This window comes from Lactuca virosa, chromosome 8, assembly GCF_052849685.1.
Source record: "Lactuca virosa cultivar CGN04683 chromosome 8, Lactuca_virosa_CGN04683_v6, whole genome shotgun sequence".
NCBI classification, from domain to species: domain Eukaryota; kingdom Viridiplantae; phylum Streptophyta; class Magnoliopsida; order Asterales; family Asteraceae; genus Lactuca; species Lactuca virosa.
The window spans coordinates 32,129,053-32,145,981 of record NC_136433.1 but is presented as its reverse complement, the minus strand read 5'-3'; the positions used below and the strand labels follow the sequence as shown (position 1 = coordinate 32,145,981).

The 16,929-nt window shown below is 35.1% G+C and overlaps 2 protein-coding genes across 2 annotated transcripts; both read left to right on the top strand.

Annotated features, from left to right (window-relative positions):
* Nucleotides 1-5,194: 5,194 nt before the first annotated feature.
* Nucleotides 5,195-6,406, top strand: LOC145133399 (Calcium-dependent lipid-binding (CaLB domain) family protein). Its single transcript, XM_079068344.1, has 2 exons — nucleotides 5,195-5,789; nucleotides 5,861-6,406. Exons 1-2 carry the CDS (start codon nucleotides 5,336-5,338, stop codon nucleotides 6,319-6,321), a joined length of 915 nt encoding a protein of 304 aa, XP_078924470.1. The 5' UTR covers nucleotides 5,195-5,335; the 3' UTR covers nucleotides 6,322-6,406.
* Nucleotides 6,407-13,276: 6,870 nt separating this feature from the next.
* LOC145134283 (GroES-like zinc-binding alcohol dehydrogenase family protein) lies at nucleotides 13,277-15,053 on the top strand. The gene is made up of 6 exons (XM_079069155.1): nucleotides 13,277-13,719; nucleotides 13,800-13,908; nucleotides 14,050-14,141; nucleotides 14,210-14,468; nucleotides 14,546-14,689; nucleotides 14,776-15,053. Exons 1-6 carry the CDS (start codon nucleotides 13,373-13,375, stop codon nucleotides 14,869-14,871), a joined length of 1,047 nt encoding a protein of 348 aa, XP_078925281.1. The 5' UTR covers nucleotides 13,277-13,372; the 3' UTR covers nucleotides 14,872-15,053.
* The last annotated feature ends 1,876 nt before the right edge of the window (nucleotides 15,054-16,929 follow it).

Below are 16,929 nucleotides of genomic sequence, written 5' to 3'. Positions count from 1 at the left end.
CGAAGTGCTGTCCGAGTGCCGAGTCACCACCTTCTCAAGTGAGTGCATGGTCCCTTTCATCTTACACATAGATATGAAGTATTTTATATAAATTACGTGCTATGTGTGCATATTATCTGAATACTTGCTGTCTATGATGGATGAATGATTTTATACATGTTTTAAATGATTTACATATATATTTATTTTATATCTACAAATATGTTGGGATAAAACATGGGTAGATGAAATAGTTGGTGTGTGATAAAATAAAATGATGAGAGATAGGTGATGATAGGAAGGTGATGATAATTAGGTGATGGATAGGTGATGATGAATCGGTGATGTAGGATGAAAGATACTATAACCTTGTCCGGCAATTTGGAGATGTAGTCATCTACTAGAGTATAGATGGCGACCACGGACTATTCTAGACAACCCGTGGAAACACCAGCAGACTTATAACCTGTAGGTGATGAATTACGAGTCCAGGTGACGTTGTGATTGTATGTTCATGTGATGATACTCTAACCCTTACTGTGAATTACGAGTTCAGGCGACGTTGTAACTACGTATTCATGCCTTAGGAACGAGCATATACGGAAATGTGAGGTAAAAAGATGAGAGGTAAATATGATATAGGAGATGACCCTTAAGATAATTTTTTAAGGAATATTAAAGAAGATAACGGGGATGGTAATCGGGTTGATTGTTTGACGCTTAAATATAATAATTATATTATTGTGGGTTGAAAACCCTATGTACTCACCAGGTTTCCCAACCTGACCCACTCCAGCTTATTTGTATCACAGGTATCGATATAAAGCTACTTTGCACTGAGAGATTTAAAAGAGATGTAGATCACTAGTGTAAATGAATGTAAGTTCTATTTATGCTTATGTTACTGTATTGACGATGACATTCCAAATGTTTTAAATGAATAAAAATACATTTCTTCGAAAATGTTTTGATAACGTATTTATCATGTTTTTCTGGGAACAAATTCCGCAACATTTTTATTAAAAGAAGTACTCTTATTTTTATAAAGCATAAACAAAATCGGTCTTTTCTGGGCGTGAAAATGGGATGTCACAGGTGCCGTACTATGGAACATAGTTTTTTTTTAATTTTTTTCTTAAAAGCTAGAAGTTAGAAGCTCGTAAAAGTTGTGTGCCAATCACACCCTTAAGTAAAAGGCTTGTAGCCCAGCGGTATCAGGTGTTGCCCTCCCTTTTTGAGGTTGAGGGTTCAAGTCCTGCAGTGAACATATGTGGATTTTAGGAGTTGTTAACGAGTAAAGTATGTATTTGCCATTTAAAAAAAATCACACCCTTAAGTAAAAGTATTGTCTCATTTTGTACAAAACCTTAAGAACTCAACATTCACCATTTGATTTTTTTCAAATACAAAAGGTTAGTGAAAATATGAGATACCAAAAGTAAAAAAAACTTCGGAAAAATAAAGATTGGCACCATTTGATGAATAAGTTTTCATCGATCTAATATGCCAAAACTAAAAAGTTATTAAATGGTTTAACCATTGTGGATAATGCTCTTAAGAAATGTGTTTTTTTAGCATTTGCGAGGAATTAAAGCAATGCCTTTTTATCATGTTTTTGGGACACACTTTGTTACAAATTTTATCATGTTACACATCACTCATAATCTAATAAAATGTTGGCCGGCCACTAGAATTCTAGAAACAAGACATGCTCATTCGTCATGTCTTGCCTAACAAATGCAACCTAATTAACTACTATATCCGTTTTTAACCTAGTTTTAGCCCATTAAATTTTCTTTTACGAAATGCTAGTTTTTTTCATTTATATAAATATGATTGCTTGTCACTAGAATGACCAAAAATGGGAACAATGTTACACAAAATGACCATCTTTTAACATTTATCACCAAATACTAGTTATATATATATATATATATATATATATATATATATATATATATATATATATATATATTCTCAAAGCCCTTAAAAATAGTATAGTTTATCAGCTTCAGACTTTTGCCATATTATTTTATAAAGATTGCCACTTTTAGTCTTTGCTCTTCTGTGTAGAAACCACTGCCTTCAGAATCAGATAAACACCATATCGTCTCCTCTTTACTTTTCTACTTCTCACCGTCTTCCATTTTATCTTTCTTGCTCCAAAAGATTTTTGAAGGGCTCTTTCTCTTCTCTACCGATTTCACGTTTCTTTTAAAGGCCTTCCAGTTGTTCGTTTTTTTTCTCCCAAATTAATTTCACGTCTCCTTCTACAAAAAAATTTCTACACCTTCTATTGGTCTTCGTCGTTGAGGTGTTGATGTCGTCGGTTGCCATGATCGGCATCGTTTGAGGTTAAATAGATCATTTGTATTAAGACAAATTAAAAGTATATATGCCTAGATAATGGTTAATACTTCATCAGGTCATTGAAATATAGGACTTGAGATGTAACGACCCAGAAATTTGAGAATCGATTTAGTTGTAGTTCACTCCGTGATGATTTCGGGGATAAATACGGAGTCATATGAGAGAGTTTTGGCAGTTCAAAAAGTACATTGCTATTAAAAAAAGTCAAAAAATCGTAAAAGCACTGGGCGCCTCTTAAAAGGTGTGGCGCGCCTGTGAGTCACGGAAAGATGTGTCGATCACAGAAGGACACGTGGCAGCTCCGGAACTGCCACCTATCACATGGCGTGGCGCGTCCACCGACCACTCATCCTATAAATAGCAGTCATTTGTCATTCGTTTCACATTTGGTCTGACGAGTGTTCTGAACTGTTACACGATGTCGTGTAGCTTCAAAATGTCGTTTTAACGTCGGTACACAGGAATCGAAGCCTTAGTCGGTGAGTGACTGTTACGGTTTATAAAGCCAATATAATGTGTGAACTCGTAACACGATGTTGTTATGAGCGGACTGACAAGAGATAAATAAAAGGGTTTTCATAATGGAACTCTCGATTAAACAACGAGGGTTGTAAACCCAAGTTTACAGGATTGTCCGACTGTAAGATTGGACTAGTGGCTTACAGAGTTAAGTCGTTTGGTAATGGTTTTAACGAGAAAACAACCAATGATTACCCAGTTGTGAAAGTGATCAAGCAAAGGTCACTATAGTAAATATGAATAAATAACCTCTTAAGTGTATTAAGACAAGTTCTGAGGAACTTGGTATTTGTCCAGGTTGGACTAGTGTTTGAGCTAAGGAATAATGCGAGGTTAGAAGCCAGATCGGAAGGTAGTCTTCAGTAAGTAACTAGTAGTCAAGTAAGTAACTAGTAGTCAGGTGAGTACATGTGGATTTTTCTTATTTTGGGATACATGACATATTAGTAGTGTTTTATGTGAAAATGATTTGTGAAAGATTCTAGTTTGAAAAGAAATGAGTTTTAGCTAGCAAATATATGTTTTTGAATAAATGAACTCTTTTATGAATATTGGTTAGCTAGCCAATGACTGCTATATTGATTATCTAAAAGGTGTTTTCATTTTATATGACTAGAGTATTGTATACGAATGTTAATTCTTGCGTAAAGGTTAACGTATCTGAATGATAGTTCTTAGATAAACCCAAATGTTAGTTCTCGGGTAAACCCGAATGATAGTTCTCGGGTAAACCCGTATTATAGTTCTCTGGGAAAGGTCATCGTATGAGTCGTTTTATGCGACTAAGCTTAATTTGGAGCGTTTATTGTTACTGCATATGACCAACCCAAAGAAGGGTCTAATGATCTGTCACTTCGTGCAATCAACCCAATGAAGGGTCTATAGTTTCGTTACTTCGTGTGATTAACCCAATTAAGGATATGCATATTTTTGTCACTTTGCGTGACTACCCCAATTATGGGGCAATCCTTATGTACATCAGATTCAACATATAGCTGAGACTCGGGAAGGCCCGAGAAGAATTGTATTGAATATGGACATGCAAAATATGATTTACTTCTATTTATATCATGTTAAGTTATGGTTTTATCAAATGATTTTGATAATGATTTGTGTCTAAACCCATGCAGCTCATGAGACAATGATTGTCTTACATATTTGTTTAAATGTCATGTATTCCAGATTTTGAGATATGATTTGAGAGTTGAGTTTGGAGTAATAGCGGAGAGCTAATGGATAGATGTTGGGCGTAGCTTCCCTGTCGTAAGCAACCTTGCTGTTTTACTATGGTTTATTGTATCGATTGTAGTACCCGAAGGAATATTTTTACACATTTATTTGTAAATGAAATGAGAAAAATTTAGGACCATATTTTATAAATGAGACTCATTTACAGAAAATGTTTTATAAACCATATTATTTTAATATGTAAAAGATTGGGTATTACACGAGACATGCTATGGAATCATAGACCTCATGATTCATGAAAGCTAATTACTATTAGCCATACATATAATATGAATTTGTTAAAACATTCAAATTTGGATAAGAATATACAAGTAAAAGCATGTTTCATATATCTATTGTATGATATGAATTTGTTGTTTATGATTATGGATGAATTCTAAAAGAATTCAAGTACAAAGGAATTCAAGTGTCCAAGACAAGAAGATTGTGGATTGTTGTAGCTGACCTTACTTAGGTACTATGGTGAGTACATGGTGACATTTTCCCAAACATTGGAACACATGTCTTGATTGTTGTTTTACATGAATGCTTGAGTTACTATATACTTAGTTGATTGCTTGAATGGATGCAGCGATGTATGAAATCCTCAATGATGTAGTGGGGTATGAAATCCCTAACAGTGCATATTCATTTATTGGAATTGTCTATACATTATGAGGCACTACTGGAATGGATGCCCAACATATATGTGGGAATCCCAAATTATAAATAAGATTTAAACGGATCCGAGAGATATGAGCTCGCCGTATGGTGGTGCTAGGGGTATAAACTCCCCATGAATGATGCCAAGGGTATGTTCTCCCCATGTCGTGGTGCTAAGGGGATAAACTTCCAATTGTGTGTTCTAGTTAGAACTTTTGTGTAAAGGGTATATTGGTATGAACTCTTCAACAAAAGAAACAAGGCCGACAAGTAATTGTTATTGTCAAATGTGAAAAGAACACCATTGGTTGCCATACAAATTACTAAATGTAAATGTTGAAAAATAGGTCCCTCTCTGTAAACCTTTTTGACTCTTGAACATATTCCTGTCTTCTTCTGTAAATGCATTGGCGATGCTTTTTCTGATTCTTCCAACACAAAAAGACCAATCCCAAGACTTTCTTGACATTAAAGTAAAGTAGCCGTCTAAAATGGGGCAAAGTAGCTTTACTTTAATCCATCTTTTAGACAGAAACAATCAGATTTCACTTGCCTCCTCATCTCAAAGACTCTGAACATGGGAAAAATTTGGGTAGAAATATGCTTGATTTCTGCTAGGGGACTCACAAGAACTTCATCACTATGGAAGCTCCAATGGTTTGCAGTTGGGTGGATTGATCCCGACAACAAGTACTGCACCAAAGTAGATGCTTCCGGGAATGCAAATCCCACATGGAAAACCAAGTTTTCTGCTTTGATTGATAACTCGGATTCAAGATTCGAAGATTTGGCCCTCAATGTCGAAGTTTACAGCAGAGATCCTGTGTTTCTGAAAGAAAGACTTCAAGGGACTGCAAGTGTTGGGTTGAAAGAGTTTCTCGATAAGCATAAGAACAATTCTGAGGAATTGAGGCGTGTTGAAGAAGTCGGAAGTTTTCAATTGAGGAAGAGGAATTCGAATAAACCGCAAGGATTTGTTGATGTTTCAATTCGAATTTCACAAGAGACTGATGGGGGTAGTAACTATGAAGGTAAGTTTGTAAATTACATCAATATGTTGAGGGTATTTGGGGAATTTAATTATGATCATCGATTTGCGCAGGCGATGAGGTGGGGATCAAGCTTAGGGTTCGTGACGATGGCGTGAACTTGCCATCTCGAATCGGGGAAAACCATCTGCAGACCCAGTTGCCGCCAGGACCAAGCTACCACCAACCACCACCGCCGAATTATCCTTCAGCGGGAGGATTCAACCTTCAACCACCGCGTATGCCCTCGCTAGGACCAAGCTACCACCACCACCAACAACAACCGCCACTGCCGCCGTCGCAGCCTTATAATGCTGGCTATATGCCGCAATCGTCTATAGATAACTTACCAGCAAGTTACATTAATATGCCATCGTCTTCGGGAGCAAGACCTGGACCAAGGGTTGGACCTGGTTTTGGGATGGGGTTGGGTGCAGGAGCGTTGGCAGCTGGTGCAGTAATTTTTGGGGACGATTTCGTTTCAGGGTTTGATCTTCCTACCGGTTTCACAATATCAACTGATCCTCCTTTCTAACGAACAGTATTTCCATCATGTTATCCTCTTCATGTAATCAATCGGACGTATTTACTAAAAAAAATCTCAGATTCGTGTTTATATATACATGAATGCGGTTAACATCATATTGCTTGTCCTAATAGAGTAATTTGATGAGTTCTTAAAGAACTCGATTGGGGAAATTGTGCAATTCGGTTGAAATCCGGGTTTGAAGGAACAGGCTTACAGCCTGCAAAAATCGATCCAACCCGCCAACCCAACCTGAACCCAACCCAAAATTAGCTGGTTGGGTTGAGATTTTCAACCCATTTAAATTAAATGGGTCAATCCGGCTAACCCATTTAAATAAATAGGTTGGGTTGGGTAAAAATTATTAACCCGTTTTCAACCCACCAACTCGTTTAACTTTAATATTTGTTTAATTTAATATTTATTTGAACGATGTACTAATCGAAGTATTAATTTATAAATTAAAATGTTGTATTATTATTTGTGTTTTAAAAAAATGCAATCTTAATTCCCATCCATTTTCTTATAGCCGAAAATACTAGTCACTCTCCAAAATCCCTTTGAAATTATATACCTTTTATGTTATTTGAACAATTTATTCAAATTTGTAAATTGTGATTGTGCTTTTGTCATACTTTCAAATTTTATTTATGTTTAGAACTGATTTATATAGTATAATTATTAGTTAATGTATATAATTTTTTTATTTTAAATAAGTTAACCCAAATTTAACTCGTTTATTTGATAGGTTGTATCAATAACTACATAAATGGGTCAACCCGGTGACAACCTATTTATCTAAAAGGTTGAGTTGGGTTGGAAATATAAACCAATTTAAATAAAAAGGTTGGGTTGTGTTGAAATTTTCAACCCAATTAATAAATTGGTTGAACCGAACCCAACCCAGGTCGACCCATTGCCAGCTCTAACATGCTAGACCAAATTTTCGTTAATTCACTTTTGGAAACCAAGTTATAAAAATAACATTTTAACCACAATAGAATCAAGTGACCAGTGGGAAATGGATGAGGGTGTGCCTTCAAAGATTCAAGCTTTTGGTTTTGACTTTTGAGTAAAGGTTCGTATGCAAGTTCGCTAAAAACGAAGGTGGTAATCACTTGATAGCATGTACATATTTTTTGTTCTATTTTTTTATTTTTTTTACAATATGCTCAATGAAAACATCAAGATATAGAATGGGTCATATGGCTATATAAGGTAAAAGTTATCCGAATCGGGAATATAAGATCATAAGGTTGACAACTTGACATACCAGTATTTTCACAGCCGAGTTTGCTGGTTGGGCCTAAATGTTGTTGTTTGTGCCTTTGTGGTCCTTTGATCCTTTCCAGTAATTTGTATGGACCCATTGTCTTATAAAAATAACTCCTTTTCAACTATATTTTTTAAGGGTATTAATGTATCTTTGGATTTTACACATAATACTACTGAAACGGTTATCTAAGTCTTTTAAATATACGAAAAAACTTACACCGTAGTGATATCAGAAGTTGACGGAAATATGTCCCTCAACCAAAGGTTAAAAGTTCAAGTTTCGTTGGAAACAAAAATGCATAGATTTAATAGTAGAGTAGTGATTGTGTTGGACGTTTTGTAAAAAAATTATTATATTTAAAATATATTCTTGTGGTGTTTTTAATCTTTAAAACTGATAAAGTTCATTTTAGAAGGTAATCACTTATATTAAGGTTGTCAAAATAAAGATCTTTCATCTATGATCTTTTTTACAACTTAATAGATCGGAATAGAAATTTTGATTAAAGTGAAATAGTCTTTAATTTTTCTTGCAAGGTCATGTTTGTGTAATACTTATTATAACTTTGATGTTGATTGAGATAGTCATGGTAGAATTAAATTTAACTTCTTATGCAGTAATCATAATTCTTGTAAGTGCAAACCACAACAATTAGGATGAAACCATTTTAAGCACAAAAAAAAAACAAGATTATTATGAACATGTACACCTATGATCATGTACATCACAAAGGGATTGATATGTGGGTAGCGAGTTCTGCCTAATTCAAAATGATTGGATGAAGTTATGAAATATTTATTATGTTGAATGCCAAAATAATTGTGATGCGAGTGATATTCATGCAGACATAAGAGACAAATTCTAGAATATTCGATGTCACTATGGATGCTCGTATGCCAGATACACATAAGTAACAAATTATGTAACATTTGATGTAGTTATAGATGTCCCATACGATTGATGTCACACCCCCAAACCGGAACGGCGGAAACGTTCGGGGGTGGATGACGTCATGTACAGTATCACAACAATTGTATAATAGTAATCAAAACAACAACCATTGTATTGATAATATATAATTTACATTGTGTTCAAAACATTGCCCGTTTAACATTAAAACTATAGCAAAAGATAAGACGTGATGCTACTATGCTTCGTCTTCGTAACGCCTGAGAGGGTACCTGTCTACTAATTTTCCTGAGAATACAAGTGGTTTGAAAAAGTGTCAACATTAAAGTTTGTGAGTTCATAAGCATTTTTGTTATAGAAAGTGTATTCTTTGTTCTTTGAAAATGTTCGTGTGTTCCTCCAGAAAATCCTATATTTTCTTAATAAGAAATGTGACCATACTAGTTCCTTCTATGATCACTTAGTTTATACTAGCTATATATAAATTAATAACGAACGGACAGTTGAATGTGTGGATCTGCCCTAAGCCCACAACCAAACAAGGAACGGGAAGTAAGACGGAAATCACACATTCCACTACCTATCAGATATTATTTATATATAACTCTGATGTATAAGCTAAGGAACCATAGAATTAACAATTAAGGGTCCTTTATGTTATACTAGTTTGTAAATAAGTGTTGAACCTTTTGTAAATATGTTCCTAGTTTCAGCTGCTCTACTGTAAAGTATTGTTTTCGGTAAGTAATCGTATTTGTTTCCAAAAAGTTGAATTGTAAACTGTTTGCTTGTAAAATAATGATGTTTATCCTGGAAAATCAAGGATATTTTCCATAGAACCGAATTGTAGTCTTAAACTTCCAATACCGAAAAGTACAAGTATAATTTCCATACTTAATTTAATGATACGTAGTTTTATTCAAAAGTAAAACTAGCTTGAAGATGCGTTTGCCCTGTAAACTAGATGTGATGTTAATACCCTCCTATGATCACTTAGTACATACGAGTTGTATATAATCGAGATCGAACAGACAGTCGAATTGGTGATTCTGCCCTAAGCCCACAACCAAACAAGGAACAGGAAATAAGGCGGAAATCACATATTCCACTGTCTACCGGACATTAATTTTATATAACCCTGATTTATATGCTAAGTAATCACAGAGTTAATACCCCTTAAGACGGTTTAAAAAGTATATTACTATGTAAATGTGTTGTTGTTTTCTCCATGTGAGTTCTTATAACCATACTGACCCAGTCGGCCTGATCGCGACGTTCTTCAGGCGTCAGAATGTTAACGACATTTGTCACCCCAGGCCTGCCGGCCTAACTGTAGCTAACATTTAAGGTGTGTGATTGTCAGTCCCAAATAGATCTATACACAAATATCTCGCTCTCCCTACAAGAGACTCTGTTTATAAGACATGACTTTTACTAGTACTTAGATAAGTACGCGAAGACGTCTCACAAGTTGCTTCAACGTGTTTACGAGTAATAAAGTGAAAAACCTTTTAGTAAATAACATGTAACTTTGTAAAATAGTACATATGTTCCATAAACTATACCTATTATAGTTTATATGTTTATTTCCGTATTGTGAAAACCGTTGCATCTTAACATGTTTTGTAATAATTTTTAAATTTAATAAAATTTCACTTTTAATTTCATATTAACGGTAAGAAAACATAATAAGCAATTATATTTTTAAACACAATATTTCTTGTGTTTTACTTGTATTTCTCCCTAAAACAATTTAAAAATCGTGAAAACGTAGGGGTATGAACTCACCTCGAATGTGTGTTTTTGGTTAGGTACGATGTGGTTGTGAAGATCCCCGGGTTAGAACACGTATAATTTCCGAAATCCTAATAATATTTAAACAGATAATATTGTGTTCAAATTAGTAAAATGATTAACTTAAGTGTTAATTAACACTAGTTATGTACGAATACTTACAAGAATCCTTAGAATAATTGAAGTTGTTATTGATGTTCTTGGGTGGTTTTATGAAGATTCACTGATAATCTGGGAAAGGGTATGAAGGTTTGAAGATTCTTGGATGAGTTTTGAGAGAAATTGTACGTAACTTAAGAGTGAAGAATTTGAAATGGTGAGGGTGTTTTCGGTTGACATATATATATATATATATATATATATATATATATATATATATATATATATGGGATTGAAATTGATGTGATGTTTACGTTGGGATATGTAACTTATCATCTTGGAAAGATGTATCAACCACCTAAATGACTAAATATCTAGATATTTAAGGGGGTTTAGTGCCTAATTGAGGGTGTTTGCGGCCAAAAGAAAGTGTTTGCTGTCAACTATGACCGAAATCCCACATATATACTCACAAAAGAGTGATTTTGGTCCTAATGGACCTTAAGGAATAGATTTCGGTCCCATAAGATTGGGTTTTCGGTCCTAATGGGCTTTAGACTTTATGTTTGCTGTCTTATGTGAGTTCAATAAGTAGTTTTCGGTCCTATGTGATCGCAAACTCAAGGGTATAGGAATGGCAACGGGGCGGGTTCGGGGCGGGTCAGAGAATCCCATCCCCGAACCCGATATCTAAATTTATTCCCGACCCCGACCCGATACCCGACGGGTTTCTTATCGGGGCGCCCCGTCGGGTCTGAAACTTTCCCCGAACCCGACCCTAAACCCGAAACCCGATATAGCCCCGAAAACCCGACCCAAAACCCGAAATCTATGCTTTTTTTTTTTTGCAAAAAACTACAACTGAACAATGAGAAATTAAAACATTACAAAAACTTACAATATCAAATAAGTTCTTAACATCATTGAACCAAATAGAAATTAATAATAATCTAATATCATAACAAAAACAACCAACCATGGCAACAAAGGTATAAAATATGAAAAACTAAATTCATCAAGATAGTATACAACATATAAACATTAAGACTCTCAGAATCATCCAAATATCATCCCTGGAATTTCATTCAGCAACAAACTATGAGCACACATTAAAGCCTCCAATGTCTTTGCATGAAGTCGACTACTATGAGGATTGTTTTCAATCTTATACCCTGAATATAAAAAAACCATATTTATGCAATCAGATACACAGTAAGTCAATAACACATATAAATGGTTTTAGATTTTAAATCAAAAGCATATACATGGAACGCAACAAGTTTGAATTAGAATATCATATACATAGTCTTAAATCAGAAACATATAACAAACTAATTAGATTTGAGGTTCAAATCAAAGGGAGAGGTGGAATGCAACAGGTGTGGATCAGTAACAAGTTTGAATCAACAAACAAGTTTGAACCATCAGATAAATAGATACATAGATGCAATAAACTAACCAACAGAATATCAGATACAGGCTTGACTTAGAATCAGTAATTATATGTCCATCTGAATCAAGAATCAGTAAACATATGTGTATTTGAACAAGAATATCAGATACAACAAACTAATCAGCAGAAGAGGTTCAAATCAGGATTCTCAACAGCAAGGGTAGATGCAAACAAAATTTTAGGCTCAAATCAACAAGCTAATCAAAGTTGAGGCTCAAATCAACGAGATTGCGAACATGTGTGATTCGAACATAATTTGCGAAAAAAAAAACTTAATCTTACCTAAATCCGGAGTGAGTCGTCACTGCCTTGCTATGTCGGTGTGGAGAAATCGGGTCTATCGTCGATGAGATCGCTGACAAGGGTGAAATTGGAGTCCTTGTAGCTCAAATCAGAAGCTAAAATAGGTGGATTTCGAACAAAGTTTGCAAGAAAAAAGGGTTAATGCTACCTGATATCGGAGTTCGTCGTCGACTCGTCAACCTGCTTTCGGAGTCCGTCGTTGACTCGTCACTTCCTTGTTGCGTCGGAATAGAGGATGGATGTCTTGTGGTGTATCGCTGCTTTGCTACCACTGCTTGCTACTTGCTACTTCTACGAAATAAGAGTAATTTCGATTTTTAGGTGTGTCGGCCGGAGTAGAAGAACAAAGAGAAGTGTAAGGAGGATGCTGGAGTGGAAACGTGATTTTAGGGTTAAGTCTTCAAGGGGCAGCAATGTAATTTCACACATTATATATATATATATATATATATATATATATATATATATATATATATATTCGGGGCGGGGCGGGTCGGGGCGCGCATATCCCACTCCCTGCCCCGAACCCGGATAAAATACCCAATAAAGACCCGTTACCCGACCCGACCCGAAATCTTCGGGAATCGGGTTTCCCCGTCGGGTTCGGGTTTTTTTGCCATCCCTACAAGGGTATATGGTCTAAAGTCAAATTCACTAAAACAATGTAATTCCTTTGACTTTTGTTGACCCCTTTTTAGTCGTTAATGTCTTTTTAACTTGCATTAGTTTATTATAACTTAAATTAACTTAGGTTTAAATCCAAACTTAATTACTAGCTTATAGACATGCCCCTAAGGCTATAGATGATACAATGTAATAAGGTTTGCAATGTGATTTCACTTATACATGATTAGGGTTTAGACTTGCTGGATCTAATATTTTCCGGATTGTGACAATTGATGATTAACATACTTGGTTGAAATTGACTCTAACAATGTAAATTGTATAACAATAATCATATTTCAAATCAACTTTGCAAGCACAAGAATCCAGTTGTTTTAAAGAAGTAAAAGATATGATTAAAAAGGATTAAAAGAGAAAAACATGTTCTTGCATTTTTTTTAAGAAAAAATTCATCCGCCAATTTCAAATTGATCAAAAAGGAAAACAAAATTTTGTATTTTTATTTTTCTTTCATTCCGACTCGATAAACTTACATTTTCATTTTTCCCCTCCATCTCCTCATCCTGACCCCCTGTGGTTTCCCTTTGACTATATCGAAAGAAATGGAAGCTTTGTTATGCAGGAAGCTCGGTGACCCAACAACCCAACCGGATTCATCGGAAAACACGGCTCTCACTGTCTCAACATCTCACCCTATTCCCAAACTCACCTCTCCAACTTCAATCAGAGTTCGAATCAAGTCCACCAGCTTGAATTATGCCAACTACCTTCAAGTCCTCGGTAAGTATCAAGAAAAATTCGCCTTGCCTTTCGTTCCTGGATCGGATTACTCCGGTGTTGTCGAATCCATCGGTCCTAAAGTCACCAAGTTCAAAGTCGGCGATCCTGTTTGTTCCTTCGCCGGTGTCGGTTCTTTCGCCCAATTTATCGTTGCCGAAGAGAAGGATTTGTGAGTAATCGTTTCATTTTTCTGGATACGAAGCTTGATCATGCGCTGATTTTTTCACTAAACATTTCCCTCAATTGAAGGTTTGGAGTTCCTGATGGGTGTGATCTGGTGGCTGCCGGCGCACTTCCAGTTGCGTACGGAACATCTCATGTGGCATTGGTTCATAGGGCCAATCTCAAGTCTGGTCAGGTATTCATTCACTATCAGCTTATATCGTCAATTTCTTAAAAAAAACATTTTCTTTTTTGATTTATGTTACCATTGATCATACTAAGCATCTGATTTACAAATAATCGTGTGAAAACTCGAAAATTATTCAATGATTTGCAGGTGTTGCTAGTTCTTGGTGCAGCTGGAGGTGTTGGTCTTGCAGCTGTTCAAATAGGAAAAGTCTGTGGTGCCATTGTCATTGCTGTTGCTAGGTGTGTAATTCGCTATACTGCTTTTAGTTTTACATCAATTGTGAAAATGCTTTTGTTTGAAATCTCAGAGGAAATGAGAAAGTAGAGTTCTTGAAGTCAATGGGTGTGGATCATGTTGTTGATTTGAGCAAAGGAGGTGTTATTGAAAGTGTAAAGTCATTCTTGAAAACAAAAAAGCTTAAAGGGGTTGATGTTGTGTATGATCCTGTTGGAGGCAAGCTTATGAAAGAAAGCATGAAGTTGTTGAATTGGGGAGCACAGATTTTGGTTATAGGGTTTGCAAGTGGCGAGGTCCCTGTTATTCCTGCTAATATTGCTCTTGTTAAGGTAAACAACTTTATTAACTTTTTTGGTAATAAATGAAAGACATACAAAATGAACTTTTGTATTATTTTTTCTTTCAGAATTGGACAATTCATGGACTCTATTGGGGGAGCTATAAGATGCATCATCCAAGTGTACTTGAAGACTCTTTAAAGGAGCTGCTATCTTGGTTGGCAAGAGGCTTAATTACCATCTACATTTCTCATTCATACAAACTCCAAGAGGTAACAAGATTATTGCTCAAATGTCTATAATATCCTTTAGTTTTCCATAGAGAAACATTGCAACTAACATGAAGAATTTGTTGCAGGCCAGCCTTGCTTTTTCGGATATTAAGGACAGAAAAGTAATTGGAAAGGTGATGATTACTTTTGATGACCCCAAAAGCATAGCTTCTAAGCTCTAGACCAAAACTTATGCAAATTCTGTAGAAAGTAGCCCTTACAAAACCATAGTATCTGCAATGCTGTTTTAGCATAAATAATGTTTCCTTGTTAAACGAAATGTAATGTTGGTAATAATGTTGACCGATTGTATTTGAATTCATGGAGAAAGGATCAGTTTATGATATTTGGTTTTTGTTAGATATATGCTGAACACGATTTTGTTGCTTTATTATTAGTTCCTGTTTTGGGGTTCTCATAGCTGATAAATTTTGTATGATACCTTTATCATCACAAAAAGATTCCAAAGTGAAATTCTTGAATTCGGTGTCATGATCACTCCTAAGATGCTTCACTTGTTGTCTAGAGACAACTCAATATGTTTTGTGAATGAGATAATTTCATCATATGTGTCCTCTTTGTTTCTTAGAAACATAACCCATGTAAAACATGAGAATTCATCAGCTATAACCAATGAGTATCTTTTTCCTGCAAGGCTTTGGGCTTTGGACATGAATTGGTCCAAACAAATCCATGTGAAGTTGAGGGGGATGAGAGTTGATGGAAGAACATTGCTTTGATCTAAAAGAGGTTTTATGTTGCTTTCCCTTTTTCACAAGATTAACAAAGTTTGCTTTTAACAAACTTCATTTTTGGGAATTCCTCTAACAAGCTCATCATTTGACAACTTTGAGATTGTCGTAAAGTTTAGATGAGACAGATGCTTATCCCATAACCATTTCAAAATAGATCGAGTCTTTGAAAGGAAACACATCTTCATTTCTTTGTTTCCCGAGAACATATCAAAATATAGATATCTTGAATCCTTTTATCACTCAAAACTACTTTCCTCTCGGTGTTAATGATGTCGCCTTCTGATTGTGTTATAAAACAAAGTTTTAAAATTTATATCATATCTATTCAACTCAACTAAAACACAATAGGCAGTGTACCTTGTTGTGCAGTAGTAGAGTAGAGTAAGTAAGATTCGAACACTGGGAACTGAATTCTAGTTAAGAAAATAATACTAATAGTTAAACTAAAAGGATTAAACTTTGATTTTTTTTTTATTTTTTTTATTACTTAAAGCAATCTACTAAAAACACTTTAAACTAAAGCAAACAACTAGAAAACGAGTTTTGGTCAAGATTTAAAATATACTTTCTTTTAGCTTCGAATCCCTTTTTTTCCTATGGTTAATTTCAAGCAATGGATTATTTCTGTTGGTTACCAAATTAGAGGTTACTAGTTATCATGATCAGACTAACTATTGTATGTCAATTTATGAATGTTAACCCCACTGATCATGCAAGCTAAGTGCACCAAATTGATTTTAAGATAGATTTGAACTATAAAGGAATAGATCTAATGATTATCTATCTATGATCAAGATAAACAATTAAGCATATATTATGATGTAATAATGCTCTCTAACACAGTTAAGCAACTAACTTTACTTCCTATACTAGGATATGGTCAATCTTTAGCTCTAGCAATTTAACGATATAAACAATAGGTAAACAAGTTCATGCAATCAATGACCGCTTAACTACACAAAACTTGAGGGCAATGCAATAAAGATAGAAACTTTAACATGCTAGGGTGCGATCTACCAAACACAAGCTAAAACCAACTTGAATATTCCATAAAAGCATAACTCAACGCATAGTATTACGGTTCATTTAATGTAAATGAAAGTAAAGGGTTATTAGCCCATGATTACAAAAGAAACACTCATAATCATAAAGTAAATTAGGTTAAACATAGTAAATCTAGGCAAAACGAATGATTAATGATGAATATTTACTTCAATCTCTCTAACTCTTGTTCTCCAATCGACATCAGGTCTCCAAGGGTTCTTGGTCGCTTTAGGTTGAAGAAAAAAATAGCTCCTTATGCATGCACCACGAAATCTGACTTAAAACCGACATTTATACTTGCCAAATTATAGCATCCACGCCGTGGCCAAATAGTCGCCACACTGTTGAAATCATTCCATACGCGTCTTCCTCAAGCTTCGTTAATGGTCAGCCGGGAAGGTTCTAAAGCCCACACTGTGGATCAGGAGATGCCATGTCGTG